Source organism: Ambystoma mexicanum, chromosome 1p (assembly GCF_040938575.1).
Source record: "Ambystoma mexicanum isolate Mex_15411 chromosome 1p, UKY_AmexF1_1, whole genome shotgun sequence".
In the NCBI taxonomy this organism is placed as follows: Eukaryota; Metazoa; Chordata; class Amphibia; order Caudata; family Ambystomatidae; genus Ambystoma; species Ambystoma mexicanum.
The window spans coordinates 280,907,245-280,925,737 of record NC_090921.1 but is presented as its reverse complement, the minus strand read 5'-3'; the positions used below and the strand labels follow the sequence as shown (position 1 = coordinate 280,925,737).

At 48.0% G+C, this 18,493-nt stretch overlaps 1 protein-coding gene across 5 annotated transcripts in view; it reads left to right on the top strand.

The window, feature by feature from the left end:
• APC2 (APC regulator of WNT signaling pathway 2) overlaps positions 1 to 18,493 on the top strand; it is a 423,162-nt gene that overhangs the window by 254,970 nt on the left and 149,699 nt on the right. For 3 of the 5 annotated variants that reach the window (XM_069646740.1, XM_069646734.1, XM_069646728.1), the window contains 2 exons: positions 9,102 to 9,263; positions 11,212 to 11,302. In XM_069646740.1, the coding sequence (XP_069502841.1) occupies positions 9,102 to 9,263; positions 11,212 to 11,302 (253 nt within the window). The remainder of the gene's footprint in view (positions 1 to 9,101; positions 9,264 to 11,211; positions 11,303 to 18,493) is intronic. The other 2 variants (XM_069646741.1, XM_069646732.1) reach the window with 1 other exon arrangement.

Sequence of the window (18,493 nt, the reverse complement as noted above, 5' to 3'; positions counted from 1 at the left end):
AGAAACCTCACATGTAATTTAGGCCATTTGCTTCTTTGTTGGTTTGGCCTGGTGTAAATCATACCATTCTTGCAAAGTCAAAGGCCTGCAGAAATGTTCGTATCTTCCTGATCACATTGTATAACTCTGTCCTTACTTATGTGGCAGTCACCTGTTACTTGTCACCTGTCATTAGCTCAGAGATAGATATCACAAATTGAGTTTTCAATTCCAACTATTTTTCAAACTTCATCCCATTAAGAGCTTCCTCTCTATTTACACAGTTGTTAACACCTAACTCCAATAAATTCCTTCCCAGGCATTGCTGCAGCTTCAACGGCATTTCCATATAATAGGGAAGGCAGTGCCAGGTAATTGTAGGAGTAAGGGGGCCCGTATTTGGCCTTTGAATCTCCTGGGTAAAGATCTTCTGTTGTCCAGCTTTAGCTCAATTCCTAGGAACAGCAAAATACATGATGCTTTTACATTCAGACTTTTCATACATTAAATCTGCTTTACATCTTGCAGTAAATACAAGACATCTCTTCCCTTTTCCCTGTTTGGCTTGTCAGTATTTTTCCATAGGTTAAAAAGTCACCACCTTCATTGAGGTGAGCCCTCGAATTACTCCTGTCAACTGAGTTTCCTATTTAAAATGTTAATTGCTTCCAATCTGCAGAATGCACACATTTCAGTGGTTGCTCTCTGTATTAGCAAAGCTGCACTTTAGGCATCAGTCACATGTAATGGAAAGTAGCTCCAGGCCTTTGGCCTAGTCACTCGATTACATGGCCCATTTAGTGTATGTATTTCTCTTTCTCTGAAAACAGCATTATGATGTTTGGCAGTTTGAGAGTGAAATGTTGCCTTTTGTCAGCCAACATTGTGCCTTTGAATTATCTTCTGCAGTGTAGTTTCATATTTAAAATATTCCTTATTGCAAACTACAGAATGCACTCATTTTCATGGCCTCACTATTTTAGCAAATGAACAGTGTTTTAAAGGCTTTGAAGTTGAAACGAACCTCTGGCAGTTTCTCTGCCAATCCTCAGTGTGCTTTCCAATTACCAGAAAGTATTTCTGCACTTTTACGCCGAACGCGGTCAGCGGCAGTTCACTTGTGTCTTGGGACTGCCTTTAAACCCCACAATTTCAAATATTATGATTTTAAAACGGAATTTTTTGATTTGATGTAAGTTATAGACTTTGATATTGAGGGGAGCGTGGCTTGCACGCATGCCGTAAAGACAAGCTCCCGTGGAGCTCCGTCCGAGATCCTTCCATAAGGACATAATATCGCTTTAATAATCCTGAGAACCGAAAATTGTCTGCAGATTATTTAAGGGGAACCACTTCCCGACACTCGACCTGACTTTTGGGCCGAACCGGAATGACGAAGGAAGAAAACGCAAAGCCTAAACTCCAGCCCCTGGGACCCGCAAGATGGCGTCGCCCGAGACGCGTGAGACAGACGCGGTGGCCGACCCAGATCACCTTGTGGACCCCCACAGCAGAGAACGCGCTCCTGCGCAGTGGCCGATGAACCAGGCCATTCGGTCCCCAGCTCCACCTAGGCTCCGGCTGCTGAGAAAAGTCACAGGCGCTGAGGCCAATCCCCCGCGACTGCGGAGCTGAAACACAGGCCGAAGTACAGCGAACGCCGGAGAGCCCTGCATCGCGGACTAGTGAGACAGCGCAGCCACTGCGAGGCAGGAGCAGACTGAAAACGACTGAAACCTGCGGAGGGAAGAGGCGAGAACGCGCCTCTACGCAGCGGGTGATGGATCGGACCACTCGTTCCCCAGCTTCGCTCGGGCCCCGGTTGCGGTGGGGAGCCGCGGGGTCTGGGACGGATCCCCCGCGTCTGCAGGGCGGGAAAACAACACGCAGCACAGTAAACGCGCCTCAGAGCGGCAGCTGGAGAGTCAGACCACTTGATACCCGGACACCGGTCACAGAGAGAATCCGCGTCGGAGACTGATCCCCTGTGAATGCAGTAAGACAGACAGCACGAAGTACCGAGGAGGACCGCGAAGCCTGGAGGGCACACACAGCAACAGGTGAGGAGGAGGGTTACCGGAGTGCCCCCCCCCATATTGCACATTGCCCGAACTGAGGGCACGAAAGTGAAGACGACCCCGTCATCCTTGACTAATTCCTGAGCGGGGTGCCCCCCCAGACAAAGAAGCACAAGAGGCCCACGCGAGACAGGGAAGCCCCCTGAGGTGACGGGGGTGCTCTGAGGTCTTCTGAAGAGCGGCCCACTACTCTACCACTGGTGCCCCCAGGGGGGGGGAAAGCTTTGGAGTGAGCAGAAACCTCAGGAAGTCCGACTTATAAGCGGAGAGGCAACACCAACCCGCAGATGCTACCTGCCTACAGACCCAGACAGGTCCATGGGAAATCGCCTCTGAAACAACCCACGTCCACAGTCTCTGGTAAAAAGTTCGAAGATTGACCCGGGGGAAGCTCGTTGCTGGATATAGCAGCGGTGCTGGGGTTGAATCCCTGGGACCAACGATCTCCTGAAGCCCACACGAAAACACGTAGCTGGGGTCAAAGGACAGACCCGCATTCAGCTGGGACCAGAACCTACAGACCTTAAATCAGGGGATGTCTCCCCCAAGAGTAAACCGAAATTGGTCACGAAGGACTCTTTCACGACAGCCAGACCCCAAAGGCAGTCGCAAATAGATCAGGAACCCCCTGCAGAAATGCCCCAACAGGAGGAGGACCTCAAACATGCGCAAGTCCTACAAGCAATAGCTGCCCTCCGCACATCACTTGAAGGAAGGCTGGAAGAGGTGAAATCAGACATGCAACTCATGCGCCAGGACGCCCGCAATCGAACGGAAAGGGTCACGGCGACGGAACCTGCCCTACAAGAAAACGTCGTGGACACCCAAGATCTAAAGATAACGGTCCGAGATCTGGAACAGAAAGTGGCAAGACTGGAGGCCTGTTCTGAAGACGCCGAAGGACGAGCCCGCGTAATAACATTCGAATACTGGGGGTCCCTGAGGACCTATAAGGCCCAGACCCAACGGTCTTTATTGAGACACTGCTGCAACAGGAAATAGGGCCCGGGAATCTCTCCCAGGGGTTCTCCGTAGAAAGGGCCCACAGATCCCTCCAGAAACGTCCTCCGCCCGGATCTCACCCGCGCCCAATTATAGCCAAAATTCGAAACTTCCGGGACCGGGAAACTATACTACGGTACTCCAGAGAAGGTGGGGAGGTAAAGAGGAATGATTCGACAATAGTTATATACCCTGACTATACCCCTGCAGTGCAACGAGCGAGAAACTCATACATTCCGATAAAAGCTCGGCTAAGGAAACTCAACTTAAAATACATGCTGCTCTATCCGTCCCGCCTTAAGATTCTCTACAAAGGAAAGGCGACCTTCCTGGAGACCCCAGCCGCAGCCAACATGTGGCTCGAATATAACAACCTGGCCGACGACAAGGAGGAACCACCGAATTCAGTCCGGAGTTGACCATGCACCTCCCGGTGAGCGCAAGAAGTGGGCTGTCCCCTTGAAGGGGGGACAATAAAGACGAACCGCAGACAAACGTAATTTGAAGTACATGCTGCTCTATCCATCATGCCTCAAGGTTCTCTATAAAGGAAAGGCGATATTCCTGGAAAACCCAGCCGCAGCCAACATATGGCTTGAACATAATAACCTGGCTGACGACAAGGAAGAACTACTGAGCTCAGACCGGGGTGGATTAAACACCTCCCGTATAAATGTAGGAAAAGGGCTATCCCTCCAAAAATGAATAAAACAGACTGCGGGCAAACGCACCACAACGAAGTCCTAATGCAAAACAAGCTATATCGGACGAGAGCTTGAAGGAACACACAAGAGACAGCAAGCAACCAACCCCACCACAAACAGTGTAAGCAATTTGCTCACACACACCCTAATCCGGAAGGCCAGGAGTGGCCTGGAAGGCTTGGGATCCCCTGAGCGCTGCAAGTTAAATGCAACTGCTAGGGACAGTTTGAGTTGTTTTGTTTTGTTTTTTTCCCCATTCAATACAATGGGAGTTACCCAAGTTAAGAAATCTCCAACAAGTGAAAAAGTGAAAGCCGAGAAAGGCGGGCGGGGGTGGGGGGGCGGGGATGGGGCGAATGGGCGGGGGACATCAGTGGTTGCCGGACTAAAGAAGAAGTAACCCAGCTGCTCCGATATGTCAACTACCGCTAAAATAAACATAATGACCTGGAATGTGAGGGGCCTGGGATCTTACTTACGTCGGAATAGAATCAAGTCCTATCTGAACAGAAAAAGAGTGCAAATTGCACTGTTACAGGAGACACACTGCACAGCAGATTCCCTGGCGCGACTGGAAGAACACTGGGGTGGACAATGTGCTGGTACCAAGTATTCCAAATATGCAAGAGGCGTATACACTTGGATCCACCCACAACTCCCATTCCAGTTAATCAAGTCCGAGACGGACCCTGAAGGCAGGTTCGTAATAATCTGGGGCCGGTTGGAACAGGAAGAAATATGCATAGTAAACTCCTATCTCCCCAATACCAACATTCCAGCACACTTAAACTCCATGTATGCCAAAATTGCACCATATAGACATGGCATCTTTCTCTGGGGGGGGGGGATTTCAATTGTGTCCATGACCTGAAACTTGGCAGGTCCTTTCCACATCCAAAGGGTCCCTCGGCTGCAACAATAGCCCTGTCCCTATTAATCGACAGGCTACACCTAGCTGACACCTGGAGAGAATGTCACCCGGACACCCGGGGTTACTCTTATTTCTCCTCTCCACACGGTCTCCACACGAGACTAGATTATGTTTTTGTAGGAAAAGAATACCTGTCACAAGTAGCAGAGGCACAGCACCTAGGAAGAACCATATCTGACCACGCGCCACTTCTATTGGAATGGAACCATGCCGGCCCCAAACCCCCATCCCAATGTGGAGAATGCCGATAGATGCCCTAGGTGACCCAACATTCAGGGAAGAGCTACATGAATTCATAGATAGCTTCATTGAGAGAAACACTGGAACTGTTGATCACTTGATCACGATGTGGGACGCCCTAAAAGTAGTGATGAGAGAGGAAATCATAGCAAAGGCAGGGGGCATTAGAAAACAATTAAAGGGTGAACTGGACCGATGGGAACAACAGATAGAGCAACTTGAGGCAGCCCCGGTAGATATGAATCAAAGGGAAGACAACCTCAAAGAACTTAGAATGAAATGTGCTTCAGCATGGGATAGGCTTGCCAAATTTGACTATGCCACCAAGACTAACAGAATACACACAGAAGCAGACAAGCCAGGCAGAATGCTGGCCTGGCTCTGCAAGAAATAACACCCCAGACACACAATCACCAGGATACAGACCGAAGATGGAGAAGTAGTGCAAACAGAACAAGACATAAACGATACCTTCAGGGGTTTTTACGAACATCTATACTCCCATAGTGATCAGGTTCCCCTAGAGCAAATCATGGACACCCTGGAGGAGATAGGGCTCCCCAAGATGTCCCCCGAACAATCTGAGACCCTGGACGCAGATATCACAACTGAAGATATCACGGAGGCAATTAAGTCACTGGCCACCGGTAAAACCCCAGGGAGTGATGGGCTATCCACTGAGTTCTACAAAGCTTATGAGTCTACCTTAACACCCCTATTACACGAGGTCTTCCAAGAAGCACATGAGAGAGGGATGTTACCCGGCTCTATGAGAGAGACCCTCTTGATCCCGATCATCAAGCCCAATAAACCCCCTGACAAATGCGACTCTTACCGACCAATAGCCATGCTCAACTATGATGTGAAAATATTGGCAACAGTTTTAGCAAACAGATTGGCCAGAATCATAGGGCATGTAATACACGAAGATCCGTGCGGCTTCATACCGGGCCGGATCACGACCTTGAATCTACGCCGAGTGCAGCATGTTATTGCACAAACTGAAACTAACTCGGAGGCATACGCACTGCTCTCTCTTGATGCCATTAAGACGTTTGATTCGATATTCTGGGAGTGGTTGGTGGCGGTCCTAGAAGGGTTCGGCTTCGGCCCGGGGTTCATTAGGTGGATCAAGATTCTATACACGAAACCTAGGGCCAGAGTAAAAACTGGAAAACACATATCTGAGGTCTGGAACATATGCAGGGGCACCAGACAGGGATGCCCCCTCTCCCCCATGCTCTATGTACTAGGTCTAGAACCCATTGCCATCTACTTCCGATCCGAAAACAGTTCTTTGATGCTGGGATCCGGCTGGGAGGAATAGACCACATTATCTCTCTCTATGCAGATGATGTGCTATTGTACGTCAGAGATCCACACAACAACGTGCCCACGATGCTTGACGTTCTAGATAATTTCGCAAGGGTTTCAGGCATACAGTTCAGCAGAGCAAAGTCCTGCCTCTTCCCTCTGGCCGGCCTTAAGTAAATAGATGTAACAGAACTTCCCTTGGTGGGAATACAGTGTGAGAGGTCCTCGTTTAAATACCTAGGGATACACATAATGCACTCCCCTGAACTGATGCATGAACACAACACCAAAGCTGCACTTCCCGTCTTGAGAAAAGCCATGAACTTCTGGGCAAAACTTCCCCTGTCCATGATGGGCAGGGCATCAATAATTAAAATGATTGTCCTTCCCAGATTCTTGTATGGGTTCCAGAATGTACACTGCCACATCAAAGTGCCCTTCTTCCGATTATTAGAAAAGATGCTTAGGGACTTCCTGTGGGGGAAAGGAAGACGCAAAATAGCACTCGCCACTTTGGCACTACCGTACACCAAGGGGGGAATCCAACTCCCAAACTTTGAAAAATACTATTTGGCAGCACAGCTCAGCTTCATCACCAAGTGGCTAGCAGACGATGCCACATCTGAAACGCCACTCTTGCAGCCCCTGATTTCCCCGTTATATATGAGAGAACTTACCTGGGCCCCCACCCATCTTATACGAGATGCCCCCCTCATGACCACCCTGGGGCGGAAAATCTGGCACAGGACTGGAACCCTCGCCCATGCAAAGCACCAGTACTCCCAGGACATACCATTGATCTCGGACCTATACAGATCCCCTGATGATCTACAGCACCTCAGATATTGGGAAAAGAAAGGGATATGTTCATGGGGGGACCTATATACAGAAGGGGTGTTTAAAGAATTTGAAATGCTCCAGGAAGAAAATGGTGTCCACACAGGCCAGTTTCTTTGGTATCAAAGGATAAGAACCACAGCACGAACCAAGTGGGAAACATGGCCAGAGGAACCAGAGTCGAACCCCCTGATCACATTACTGTATGCATTGGGAGAGGGCTGGAGGCCGGTGTCTCAAATCTACAGCCAACAGAATGACATCCCCAACCCCCATAGTGCAGATTTGAAAGCCAGATGGGAGGCAGATATAGGCCTGGAAATGACTGATGGAGAATGGGAAAGGGCTCTGACATACCCTAAAACAGTTTCCAGAAACCACAGATTCAGACAAATACAACTGAACATACTACATCGGACATATTTAACTCCATCCAGGCTGGCGAAACTTAATAAAGCACGGCACTCCAACTGTACATGGTGTGGAATGGATAATGCAGGCTTGATTCATGTGTTCTGGTTATGTGCCAGGTCGCAGTCCCTGTGGACCGCCATACACCAAACAAGCGACAACCTGGGGTTGACTAGATACAAATGGACTCCTGCGGAGTGCATACTGGGCACATACCCCAGACCAGCCAAACTTAAGCACCTCGCCAAACGAATGGATATTATGTGCATACTGGCAAAGAGGACTATTGCAATGTCCTGGAAAAAAACAGCTGGGCCCCAACAGAAAATTTGGCACAGGGAACTAAAACGCTGGGTACAAGTGGAAACGAAGGCCTGGGAAGACAGTATGGCCAGATCTACGGACGCCTCGAGTACGACCCTAGTGGCCTGGAAAGAACTTACAGACCCCCTGTTCTACCCCTCTGATGACAAACCCCCATGAACTAGGCTAGATCCACTGAAAGCGGTCCTAGGAACCAAACCGGAAGTTCGGCCGCAACCTCACTGGACCCTTGCTGGCGCGGGGCTCCTTTCCCCCCTTCCCCTGTTTGGCCTCCCCCCCCCCTGAACCGCTAAACAACTCTGGCTTATCTAGAAAACACTTGGAGACAGTTAATGTTGTAATGTTGAACTGTTATTGTTTTTAAGTTGCAACGTGCTTCATCCTCTAATTACAGACGCATTTATTGCCTTGCGATTGTAACAAATATTAAATGCCAATAAACTAATTTAAAAATAGACTTTGATATTGATAAATATCTGCTTGAAACTGAAGTGGGATATTGATTAAGTCTTCTCTGTGGTATTGGAAGTTTAATTTCTAGGACTGGGAGGATACATGTATGTTTGATGAATGTTTGAAATTCCTTCCCAAAGTTTTCACTTTTTGCTATACATAAGGACATTTCCTGGTAGCTAATGTGCTATGGTTTTTTTTATGTTAGTTTGATTTAACATACTTCCAACAAATGTTTTAGGTGTTAAAAAGAAAGTGGAAAGAAGTTAAAGGACTTATCATATTTGCAAATATGACAAAGTAATTGAAACCCGTAAGCTCTTGTATTAAAATGTTCCTTATTTATAAAGTATAAGGAAATCAATTTTTTAAAGAAATTTGTTCATAATGAAATAATGTTGGCTAGCGACTCGCTATGCTCAAGACTAATGATGGGAAACCAAATCTCCTTGATTATTTGAATGTATGTGTTTTTAAGGAATTATTAAATATACTTGAATGATTTTGTTATGGTGTTTTAAATGGCTTATGTTTTCGAACAGTGAATTGTTTTTTTTGCTTTTGTCTAAGGTTCGGTTCAAACCAGTTTACATTATATTAATAAATTAAAACGTATTTTTGATAGATAATAAACAGTGTACAACATAAGGAGGGGCAATGACTCAAAGACAAGGGAGAGACAAGACAGCAGGTATAACGTTCATGTATACACTTCATTAAAGGCATTCTAAACCAATTCCTGTTTATCCAGAAGACATTTCCCAGGGTACGTGCCTACTTCTCTGGCTGGCAGTAGCACTTTTTTGATGTATCACCGTTTTTCCTTAGCAGGTTCTGGAGGAATTCAAGATGGCGGGTTCAATAGCCTCGTATGACCAGCTGGTGCGGCAGGTGGAGGCCCTGAAGAAGGAGAACTCTCACCTTCGTCGGGAGTTGGAGGACAACTCGTCCCACCTTTCCAAGCTCGAGAATGAGACTTCAGATATGAAGGTGAGTGATGGAGCAGTTGTCAAGGGAACAAGGAAAGAAGCACAGTGGGACAGTGCAGTAGGGAACAGGATAGTGAACACAGTGATAGTGGATCCAGTGGAGCAGACAGAGGTGACCGTACAGCAGGGGAATCAGGCACAGGGGAGGAGTAGAGCAGAGGGGTATAGACAGGTGGAGAGCAGGCGCAAACGGCAGGACATTAGATACAGGTGGTACTAGAACAGAAAGGTATGAGAGTAGAGTAGGTGCAGGCAGTAGTAGAGCTAGCACAGGTGGTAGTGGAGCAGACCCAGATAGTAGAGATGGCAAGGGTGGTACTAGAGCAGGTACAGATGACAGGAGCAGGCACAGGTAGTAGTAGAACAGAGAGACATTGCAGTAGAACAGGCACAGGTGGTACTAGAGCATGCACATGAATCTGCAGCAGAGCAGGCAATGAGGGGAGGGAAGAAAGCACAGGAGGGAGTAAGGAGAGTACTGATAGCAGTATATAAGGCACAGCTGGCAGTCCAGCAGGCAGTCCAGCAGGCATAGATGGCAGTAAAGCAAGCATAGGTAGCAGGAGTGGGAGCATACATGTGGTAGAGTACTGGACTAATCAAGAGTCTTAGAAGAACGGGTAGCCTTTGAGCAAGGACAAGTGATGGCCAGCACTTAACATTAGAGAAGTAACACCCACCAGAAGAGGCACACTGCTTTGGCACGGTGAGATGCCTGTTCAGTGATTTCCTAGTGAGATATCTTGAATCAGGTGGCCACTCAGCGGTAGACTGAATTATCTGGCATTGGGTACCTGCTCCATGATGGAATGGTAGCTTATCTTATATGTGTTTGAGCCTCTATAATTGGCTGGTATAATATTTTGCATGTGGCGGCTGCACCATGATTTACACTCGTGGCCACTCTATTTTGGTAGCTGCCATGTAGTGGCTGCTCAGTGACAGAGTAGTGGGCTCTCTGGGCATCTGGCAATTGTACTGTGATAGACTGATGGACTGTGGTGACTTATTACATGTGGTAATATATCCCAGTCATATCATTTAGTTCATTGGAGCCTTGCCAACTGGACACAGTTCCCTGAACTGGAATCAGTAACCCTAGCCGGATACCCTTACCCGGAGTGGGTTGAGCCTGGGCTTCTATTATGTAATTCAGTCTCCTGAAACAAAATAAAAACAACCATTTACTCCAAGCCATAGGCATGCACACTTAGACATTCACCCAAAAACCTCGGCCCAGAGTGCACCTGCTGCCTGCCCTCTGGCAGGCTGATGAATTATCTGGCATATTTTGGCTGTTGTCTAATGGCTGGTGAGTTAGCTCGCATATTGTTGTTGCTGCTCAATAAATGGCTGGTGACTTATCCGCCATGTTCTGGATGCTCCATTAAGGGCTGGAGAGGTACCGGGTATGTTTTGGTTGCTTGATGAAGAGCTGAGGAGTTATTAGCCATCTAAGATGAACTGAGCCAATGTATGGGTTACTTTTGGGGTTGGACGTTTAGGCTGAGTTGAGGGTAGGTTTTGGATTATGAGTGGTGCTTAGGGTTGTGGTTGCACAGGATGGTAAACATTTGGCCGCTGGCATCCCACACTTTACACGTCGGTCCTCTTTAAGGAAGTGCTGAAACAGCTTTAGGGCCAGAGTTGCAGTCATGGTTGCGGTTTCTCGGTTTTAAGGCTGGGGTTAGGTGTTAGGGGTGGGGCTGAGGGTTGAGGCCGGAGGTTAGGGAAGGAGTTCAGATTAGGGGATATGGCTTGGATTTAGTGCTAGGGTGGAGATGGTGGTTGGGAGTTAAGGTTAGCAGTTCAGGTAAAGGTTTGGTGTTAGGTTTAGGGATGAGGTAAAGGGGATAAAGCTGTAGATGAGGGGTCAGGTTGTAGTTGAGAGTTTGAGTTGTTAGTCTCAGGCATGCCACACCTATCGATACATGCTATTCCTCTTTTAGGAAGTGCTGAAGCATCTTCAAGGCAAGCTGGAGCAGGAGGCTCGGGTGATGGTGTCGTCTGGACGCACTGAGGTCCTGGAGCAGCTTAAGGGTGAGTAAGATAATGGGGTTTGTTGGACTTCTCCTATCAATGGGAAAGTGAATACACAGAGTTGAGTGTCGTCTGATTCAGTGCTTTGCCCTCAATAAAGTTGCATAATCTCACAAAGGTGTAATATCATCCAAAAAGATGTCCACACTGGGGGCACAGCATCATCTCTGAGGCTGCAGTGACATCAGAGAAGACACATGAAGGAGGCAGGAACACCAGGTCGGGGAATGAACAGGAGTTTATTTGAGCCAACGGACCCCGTGGCCACACCACCACTGAGGCCCCACCAATGTTAAAGGAATCTGGAACCCTGGCCAAAGAATAATGCGCCAGGGTTCCACTACAACACTTCTCCCTCCCTTAATGACCCACGACAAAACAGAAGAAGAAAGAACCAAGAAGGATACCAGCCAGCGTGAAAATGCAACAGACAGTGTAGCATGTAATAACTAAAACAGCGTGGCAAAAGCAATAAACAGCATAATACCAACACATTTGGCTGTAAAGAATGGCATGCTAATACACACACTAAATGCAATGAACAAATGGTACAGGCAATCTGAAAGCAACAACAGAGTGGTACTAAATGCACTAACCGGTACTCATACACAGACACCCTTCCAAACATAATCTCTCAATTTCACTGGCGGCAACCTGATCCTTGATGCATGACCCTGGCCAACCTGGCCCGGGCGCACCACAGTTCCCCGAACCTAGATCACAGGTCTAGACTCCACCACAATGCCTCCATCACCAGCAATCACTCTATCATTGAACACTACTGCTCCCCATCACACTCTCAACCGTGTGTCCACCCACAGAGGAACTCGAATGAGGCCAAAAGCAAAACCCACACATGTCGTGAGGCACCAGAGGTACCTCATTCTGCACCATAATTCTCCTCTTGCTTGACTGTGAACCATCATCCAGAACCACATTCCCTGATACCACCTTCGCCAGTACACGTGCTGCCATGTACATGCTCCCCCCTTGCACAAAGCTGGGGTTCTTCACCCACTCACAATCACCCACCTTCACCTCAGTCTGCTGTCTGTTCACCTGCTAATACCTCACCCGTGCCTGGCGAGCATGACTCTCTCCAAAACATCAGACATGTTTACCTCCGTGAGACCCCCCCTCCACCTCCCACTGAGAGCGGCCATCCTCAGTTTAGAGCCCACTTTCCTACCCCTCGTGACCTCGTGGGCTGAAATGGAGAATGCCCTGTAAGAACAGATGGCATGCTCCTATAAGCAGTTAACACCTCGGAAACCGCCCCACACCAACACAACCCAACACTAACCGCTAATTGGATGCCCCATTCACAAAACTGTTCATCCTCTCAACCAAACCATTTGCAGAGTAATTGTATTTTAGACAGAACCAACCTGTCACCTCTGGTGACGCCCCACTGGCCTTCCACCAACTCACTCAAAAAAGAAAATGTAGGCATTTCCTTACTTTCTGACATTGATGGTCACCCAGTCACTAAGCAAACCTGGCCCAATCTACGACAACTCAGCATCCTTGGCACATTCTCTCTCCCATTCACTCTTGTCCACAGCTGGGAGCACACTGGCAACTTGGGTGCCCAGCTCACTCTCCACCTCCAGATCCGAGGAGGCAACGGGCAACCGGGACAATCAGCCCGCCATAGCAATTCTTGATCCAGGAATGCACTCTACCACAAAATTAAACTCCTGCAGGTCCACCATCAACCTCACTATCCTTGGGGATACTTCCCCCACCACTTTGGTAGTTAAAACATATGTGAGCAGTTTGTGATCCATCCTAATGACATACGGAATGTCCCACAAAACCATCCTAAAATGTTTCAATGCCCAGGACGCCGCCATGACCTCCCTCTCAATTACAGCATAACGCTTGTCGGCCCCTCTTAGCGCCCAAGAAGCAAATGCGATAGGTCTAAATTTTCTGGGTTACATTGTTCTAAAACCGCTCCTAGATCTACATCACTTGCGTCAACGGTGAGTACCATCCTATTTTTGGTATCAAATTAACACAAGGACTGGGTCTTGTCTACGTCTTCCTTCAACTGGCAAACTCTGCCTGACACTGCAGCGACCACTCAAACTTGGTATTTCTCTTGAGGAGGGATTGCAAGAACACCGTCTTTTCAGCATTTGATGGAATGTACTTGACATAATACTCAGTCATCCCCTGAAATGACCTAAGCTGCTCCTTATTTGTAGGGGACAGTGCCTCCTCCATCACCTTACCCAAACCCTCGCCAGGATTTATGCCATTGGCATCCAAAGTGTGATGCAAAGAACACTCACTTGACACTTCGACAACTTCACAGTCAGTCCACTCTCTTGCGAAATCTGCATGACATGATGCACCCTCTTGTCGTGCTCCTGCTGATCCATCCCCCAGACCAAAATATTGTCTTAGAAGTAACTCACACCAGGTACCTCCCCAAACAACGCCTGCATCAAATGCTGGAAGACAGCAGACGCGAACGCTAGACCAAACAGCATACAACAAAAACTGTATTCCTCAAATGGGGTAAAAAACGACGTGAGAGGGCGAGCATCCTAGTGCAGATTTTTGATAATATGCCAAGGAGCACTCTGAGACCTTCGGGTGATATTGCGCAATACAAAAACCAATATAGAGAGTTCTAAAGTATAGCTTTCCTTATACACTTCCGGTGAAATCATAGTACCAGGTGAACCTGAATCCACCAACATTTCAATTTGCACACCATTGACAGTCAACATGTTCCCTTTCTTCACCACCCCTTTCACATGTAGTAGGGCACCCTTCCCCACAGCACCATTCACATGCGCCCCAACACGCTCAACAGCGCCTTCTGCTTCAATCATTCTGATAGATTGCCTCGCCTGCGGTGTTCCACCCTCCGCATTCAACATGCATTCTCGCATAATGCCCCTTATTATTGCAATGCCTACATTCCACTCCCCAGGCCAGACATTCTTTGGCCCAAGTGGGATGACTCACCCACCCACACTTTCTGCACCCTTGTCTTGCACTACCAGATGGCATTCTACTATATTTGTTCGGGTGTCCATCCAGTCAATTCAGCCCTGGGCTTAGTGTCACTGCCACCGTTCTTGGAGGACAACAGACTCTCCTTATAACTGCTTGTCGGCTCTGACTTGCACACTCCCATGGGACTCATCTATAGCCCTCACACTTTCTAAAACATTGTCCAAAGAGGGGTCTTGTCAATCCACAACCTTTCCCTGACCTTGTCGTTGCTAATTTTCATCATGCCCTGTTCTCTGATGTACTCCCCCTGCACGCCAGTAAATTTACATGTGGATACGAGAGTCTGCAAAGCCGTCACGTATGCATCAATGGACTCCCAGGCACCTTGTGTCCTAGAAAAGAAATTATAACGTTCGGGTACCACATTCAGTCTTTTCCCAAAACATGACTCCAACCTCTTGTGGCTGTCTCATCTAAACTCACAATCATTTCTCCTTCCTCTCGACCAGGCATGGGCACCTGTTCACCAGGCAAATGTCAGAAAACTCACAGCCCTTCAGTACCAAACTATTTGAAAGCACTGCCTGCTTCTTATTGTCTGTATATTTCGCTCCACAGGCCCAAAGCACCGACGTTTGTCTAGAGAAGCTACGAATGCCATAGGGGGCCTGGTGTTGTTTTGCTGCATTACGCAGGTATAAGTGTACAAGCTTGGAGAAACAACAAGGGCCTCACACCTTATTACTCCTCACTCCCAGTGTGTACTCCCCACGATGCAGTGCACCAGCCATAACTCTGCACAAAATCGGATCCTTTTCCAAGTAAGGCGGTAGCAAGACGAGGAAGCTGCCAACTTGAAAATGCTGCTTACTGCCAGGCAACTACGGAACTACTGGGACGAGGAGGATCTTGCAAATGCGGTGCCCGATGCACGGAAAAACAAAGATGCTTAAATAAAGATGGCCTCCACGTCGCCAAAAGCAAAACAAAAGAGGTGATGGTTGGAAGGTTTAGAATAAATCCTAACCTCTGGCATTGCTCTGGGCAACCCTCCAGACCATCGTTCTTAGCCTGACAAGCCATTACAAAAGGGGAAAGACCATATGCAAATCAGGCTTGGTCCCACCCCAAAGGGGTAGTCCAGCCTGAACTGCTAAATCACATCCCTTTTGCACGAGACCACAAGCAACCCCAGACATGTTTCAGCCTTGTTGGGCATCATCAGTGAGGAGTAGCTTGGGTCTCTAGGCCCAGCAGGCACAGGACCCACATCTGGGCATACCCGTCCCACTCGGGGTGACAAAAACAAAACAAAAGAGGTGATGGTTGGAAGGTTGAGACTAATCTTAACCTCTGGCATTGCTCTGGGCAACCCTCCAGACCATCGTTTTTCGCCTGCCAAGCCATTACAAAAGGGGAAAGACCATATGCAAATCAGGCTTGGTCCCACCCCAAAGGGGTAGTCCAGCCCAAACTACTAGGTCACATCCCTTCTGCACAAGACCACAAGCATCCCCAGACATGTTTCAGCCTTGTTGGGCATCATCAGTGAGGAGTAGCTTGGGTCTCTAGGCCCAGCAGGCACGGGACCCACGTCTGGGCATACCTGTCCCACTTGGGGTGACAAAAGCAAAACAAAAGAGGTGATGGTTGGAAGGTTTAGAATAAATCTTAACCCCTAGCATTGCTCTGGGCAACCCTCCAGACCATTGTTCTTCGCCTGCCAAGCCATTACAAAAGGGGAAAGATCATATGCAAATCAGGCTTGGTTCCACCCCAAAGGGGTAGTCCAGCCCGAACTGCTAGGTCACATCCCTTCTGAACGAGACCACAAGCATCCCCAGACATGTTTCAGCCTTGTTGGGTGTCATCAGTGAGGAGTAGCTTGGGTCTCTAGGCCCAGCAGCCCAACACCAGCAGGTCCTTTCCTCAGAACACTTCCGGCTGCTCAGCATTGCTCGGTGGACGCCACGAGCATGCGAGAGAGCCAAACCCAACCCGATTCAGCATGGCGGGAGGAAGCGTCCCCACCTCCCACACACCCCTCCCTAGGGGCTGCAAGTGCTGGGATGCAGCTGAGGGGCAGCCACAGCCCGTGGCAGCTCACCAGCCCCCTGATGCTGCTCTGGCAGATGCGGCCTGGATGTCCATGCTGGGGGTACACCGACAGCCACACATGGATTTGCAAGATCTGCATCTGGAAGCTTGTCACCAGTGACAGAAGCAGGAACACCAGGTAGAGGAATGGACAGGAGTTTATTAGAGCCAACGGACACCATGGCCACACCACCACTGAGCCCCCACCAACTGTAGAGGAATGTGGAACCCTGGCCAAAGAACAACATGCTAGGATTCCACTACAACAAAGCACTATCACCACTGAGTGTGCAGTGTCTCAAGTACGTTGCAGTGCCACCGCTGGAGTATGATGTAACCCCAAGGTGTACACTTTCTCTGCTGAAGAGTCGGGATCCTTGTAATATGCAGTAAGTTGGAGTCAGCTGGGTGCATGTATAGAATGCATGGAATGTGAGGTGTGTGTGTGAGGGAATATGGAATGGGAGTTAGGGATGTTGTGGTTTAAGTGGGGATAGTTTAGAGAGGAGTTGTTTCTGCTGCTGGAGGCTGATGGAGTGGTGTCCATGGGGTCTTCTGTCTTGCTGCTTACATTCTTATCCTTAATAAAATCACTTACGGATACCAGACTCAGTATGTCTCTACTCATTTCATTTGGTGACCAGTGGGCAGTCACCAATATGGCCTTCTTAGTATCCCACGGCACAGGAGGTCAGGAGTGGCAGTTCTGAACACAGCAATCGCAGCGTTGCGACATGGCGGTTGCTCTGCCAGTGAAACTGATTTGCCCAACATCCACCGGGCAGCAGCTGGGTCGCGGCACGAAGCAAATGTGTGTCTGCACTGAAAAACGGATCAGACCAGAGGCGCTTAAAGATTTCCTCGCGAGTAAGGAGCTGGGGGAGGAGGTTTTGCCATCATTTGGGATTTCGCCCGAGCAGGAATATTAAAACAGGCATGAGCACTTGCGCATGCTCACATCGACACGCACGCAAAGCAGTTTGGGGCAATCGCTATCATTACCCGGAAAGAACCCATAAGAGCATTGTTCGGGTGGCAGCCATTTTAGGAGTCACTTTGTTTTATGTGGTTTCCGTGACAACCTGTTATCTGAAACAATTGTGCAGTGAGCCAGAGCACATTTTTCATATGATCCAAGATGTTACTGACTCTGAAGTTAAAACGCACATAGTAATTGCAGTATACTCGGTCAACGCTTTTATGACATTTAACTGTTTTAAGTTACTACTGGATACAGTGGTGCATATCAAGTCAAGCCATCTATTACAGAAAATGATGTGTTCTGTTTATTTCATTTAGTCGATTTCTCTTCTTTACTGAGAAAAATGCACAGAGTAACCATAGACACCCCTCAATCATTTCTGGCTATAGCTGTTGATCCCCCAATCCCATGGAGAGAATGGAAGTAATATTGCGGCAACAATATAGGAACATTTGAAAATGAAAACTTCACACAAGCTAAAACGAAAAGCATACTTTTACACTCCTTAGACCCTGAAGGAAATAGAATTTACAGATAACTACCACCATTAAGGGTAGGTGAGGGCAATGGATGCAATGAATACGAACAAGAATTGAGCTATTTGGATATATACTATTACCCAAAAACAAATGTGGCAGTGAGTAGGTACTACTCCGTAACCAGAAAAGCAAGAAATAGATGAATCCGTGGATGAATATGTTATTGCGCTCTAAAAATTGGCATTGACGTGCAATGTCTGAAGAGGGCTAACACAAGAGGATCTCGCCAGAGGCCAAATCATGATACACACCAATAGCAAAATGGTGCAAGAATGTTTGTGGATGTGGGGAGATCCCTAACTGGAAGAAACAATCGCAATTGCAAAGAAAGTGGAGCACACCATGATTTGTGCGAAAGCCATGAAGGAGAAAGATAAAGATATGACGAAATCTAGGAAAATCACAGCTGTCAGACCCAAAGAGGGGAAGGGCACATCAGTGAAATACAAGGAGCATAAAAATAAGAATTATAGTAAGGGAGGTAAATCGGAAGCAGCTGGCAAGGAGAGAAAACAAGAACAATTAATGGAAGGTGTTATCGATGTGGTATAAAGGAGCATTATGCTAACTCACAGTCATGCCCAGCTTTGAATAAGA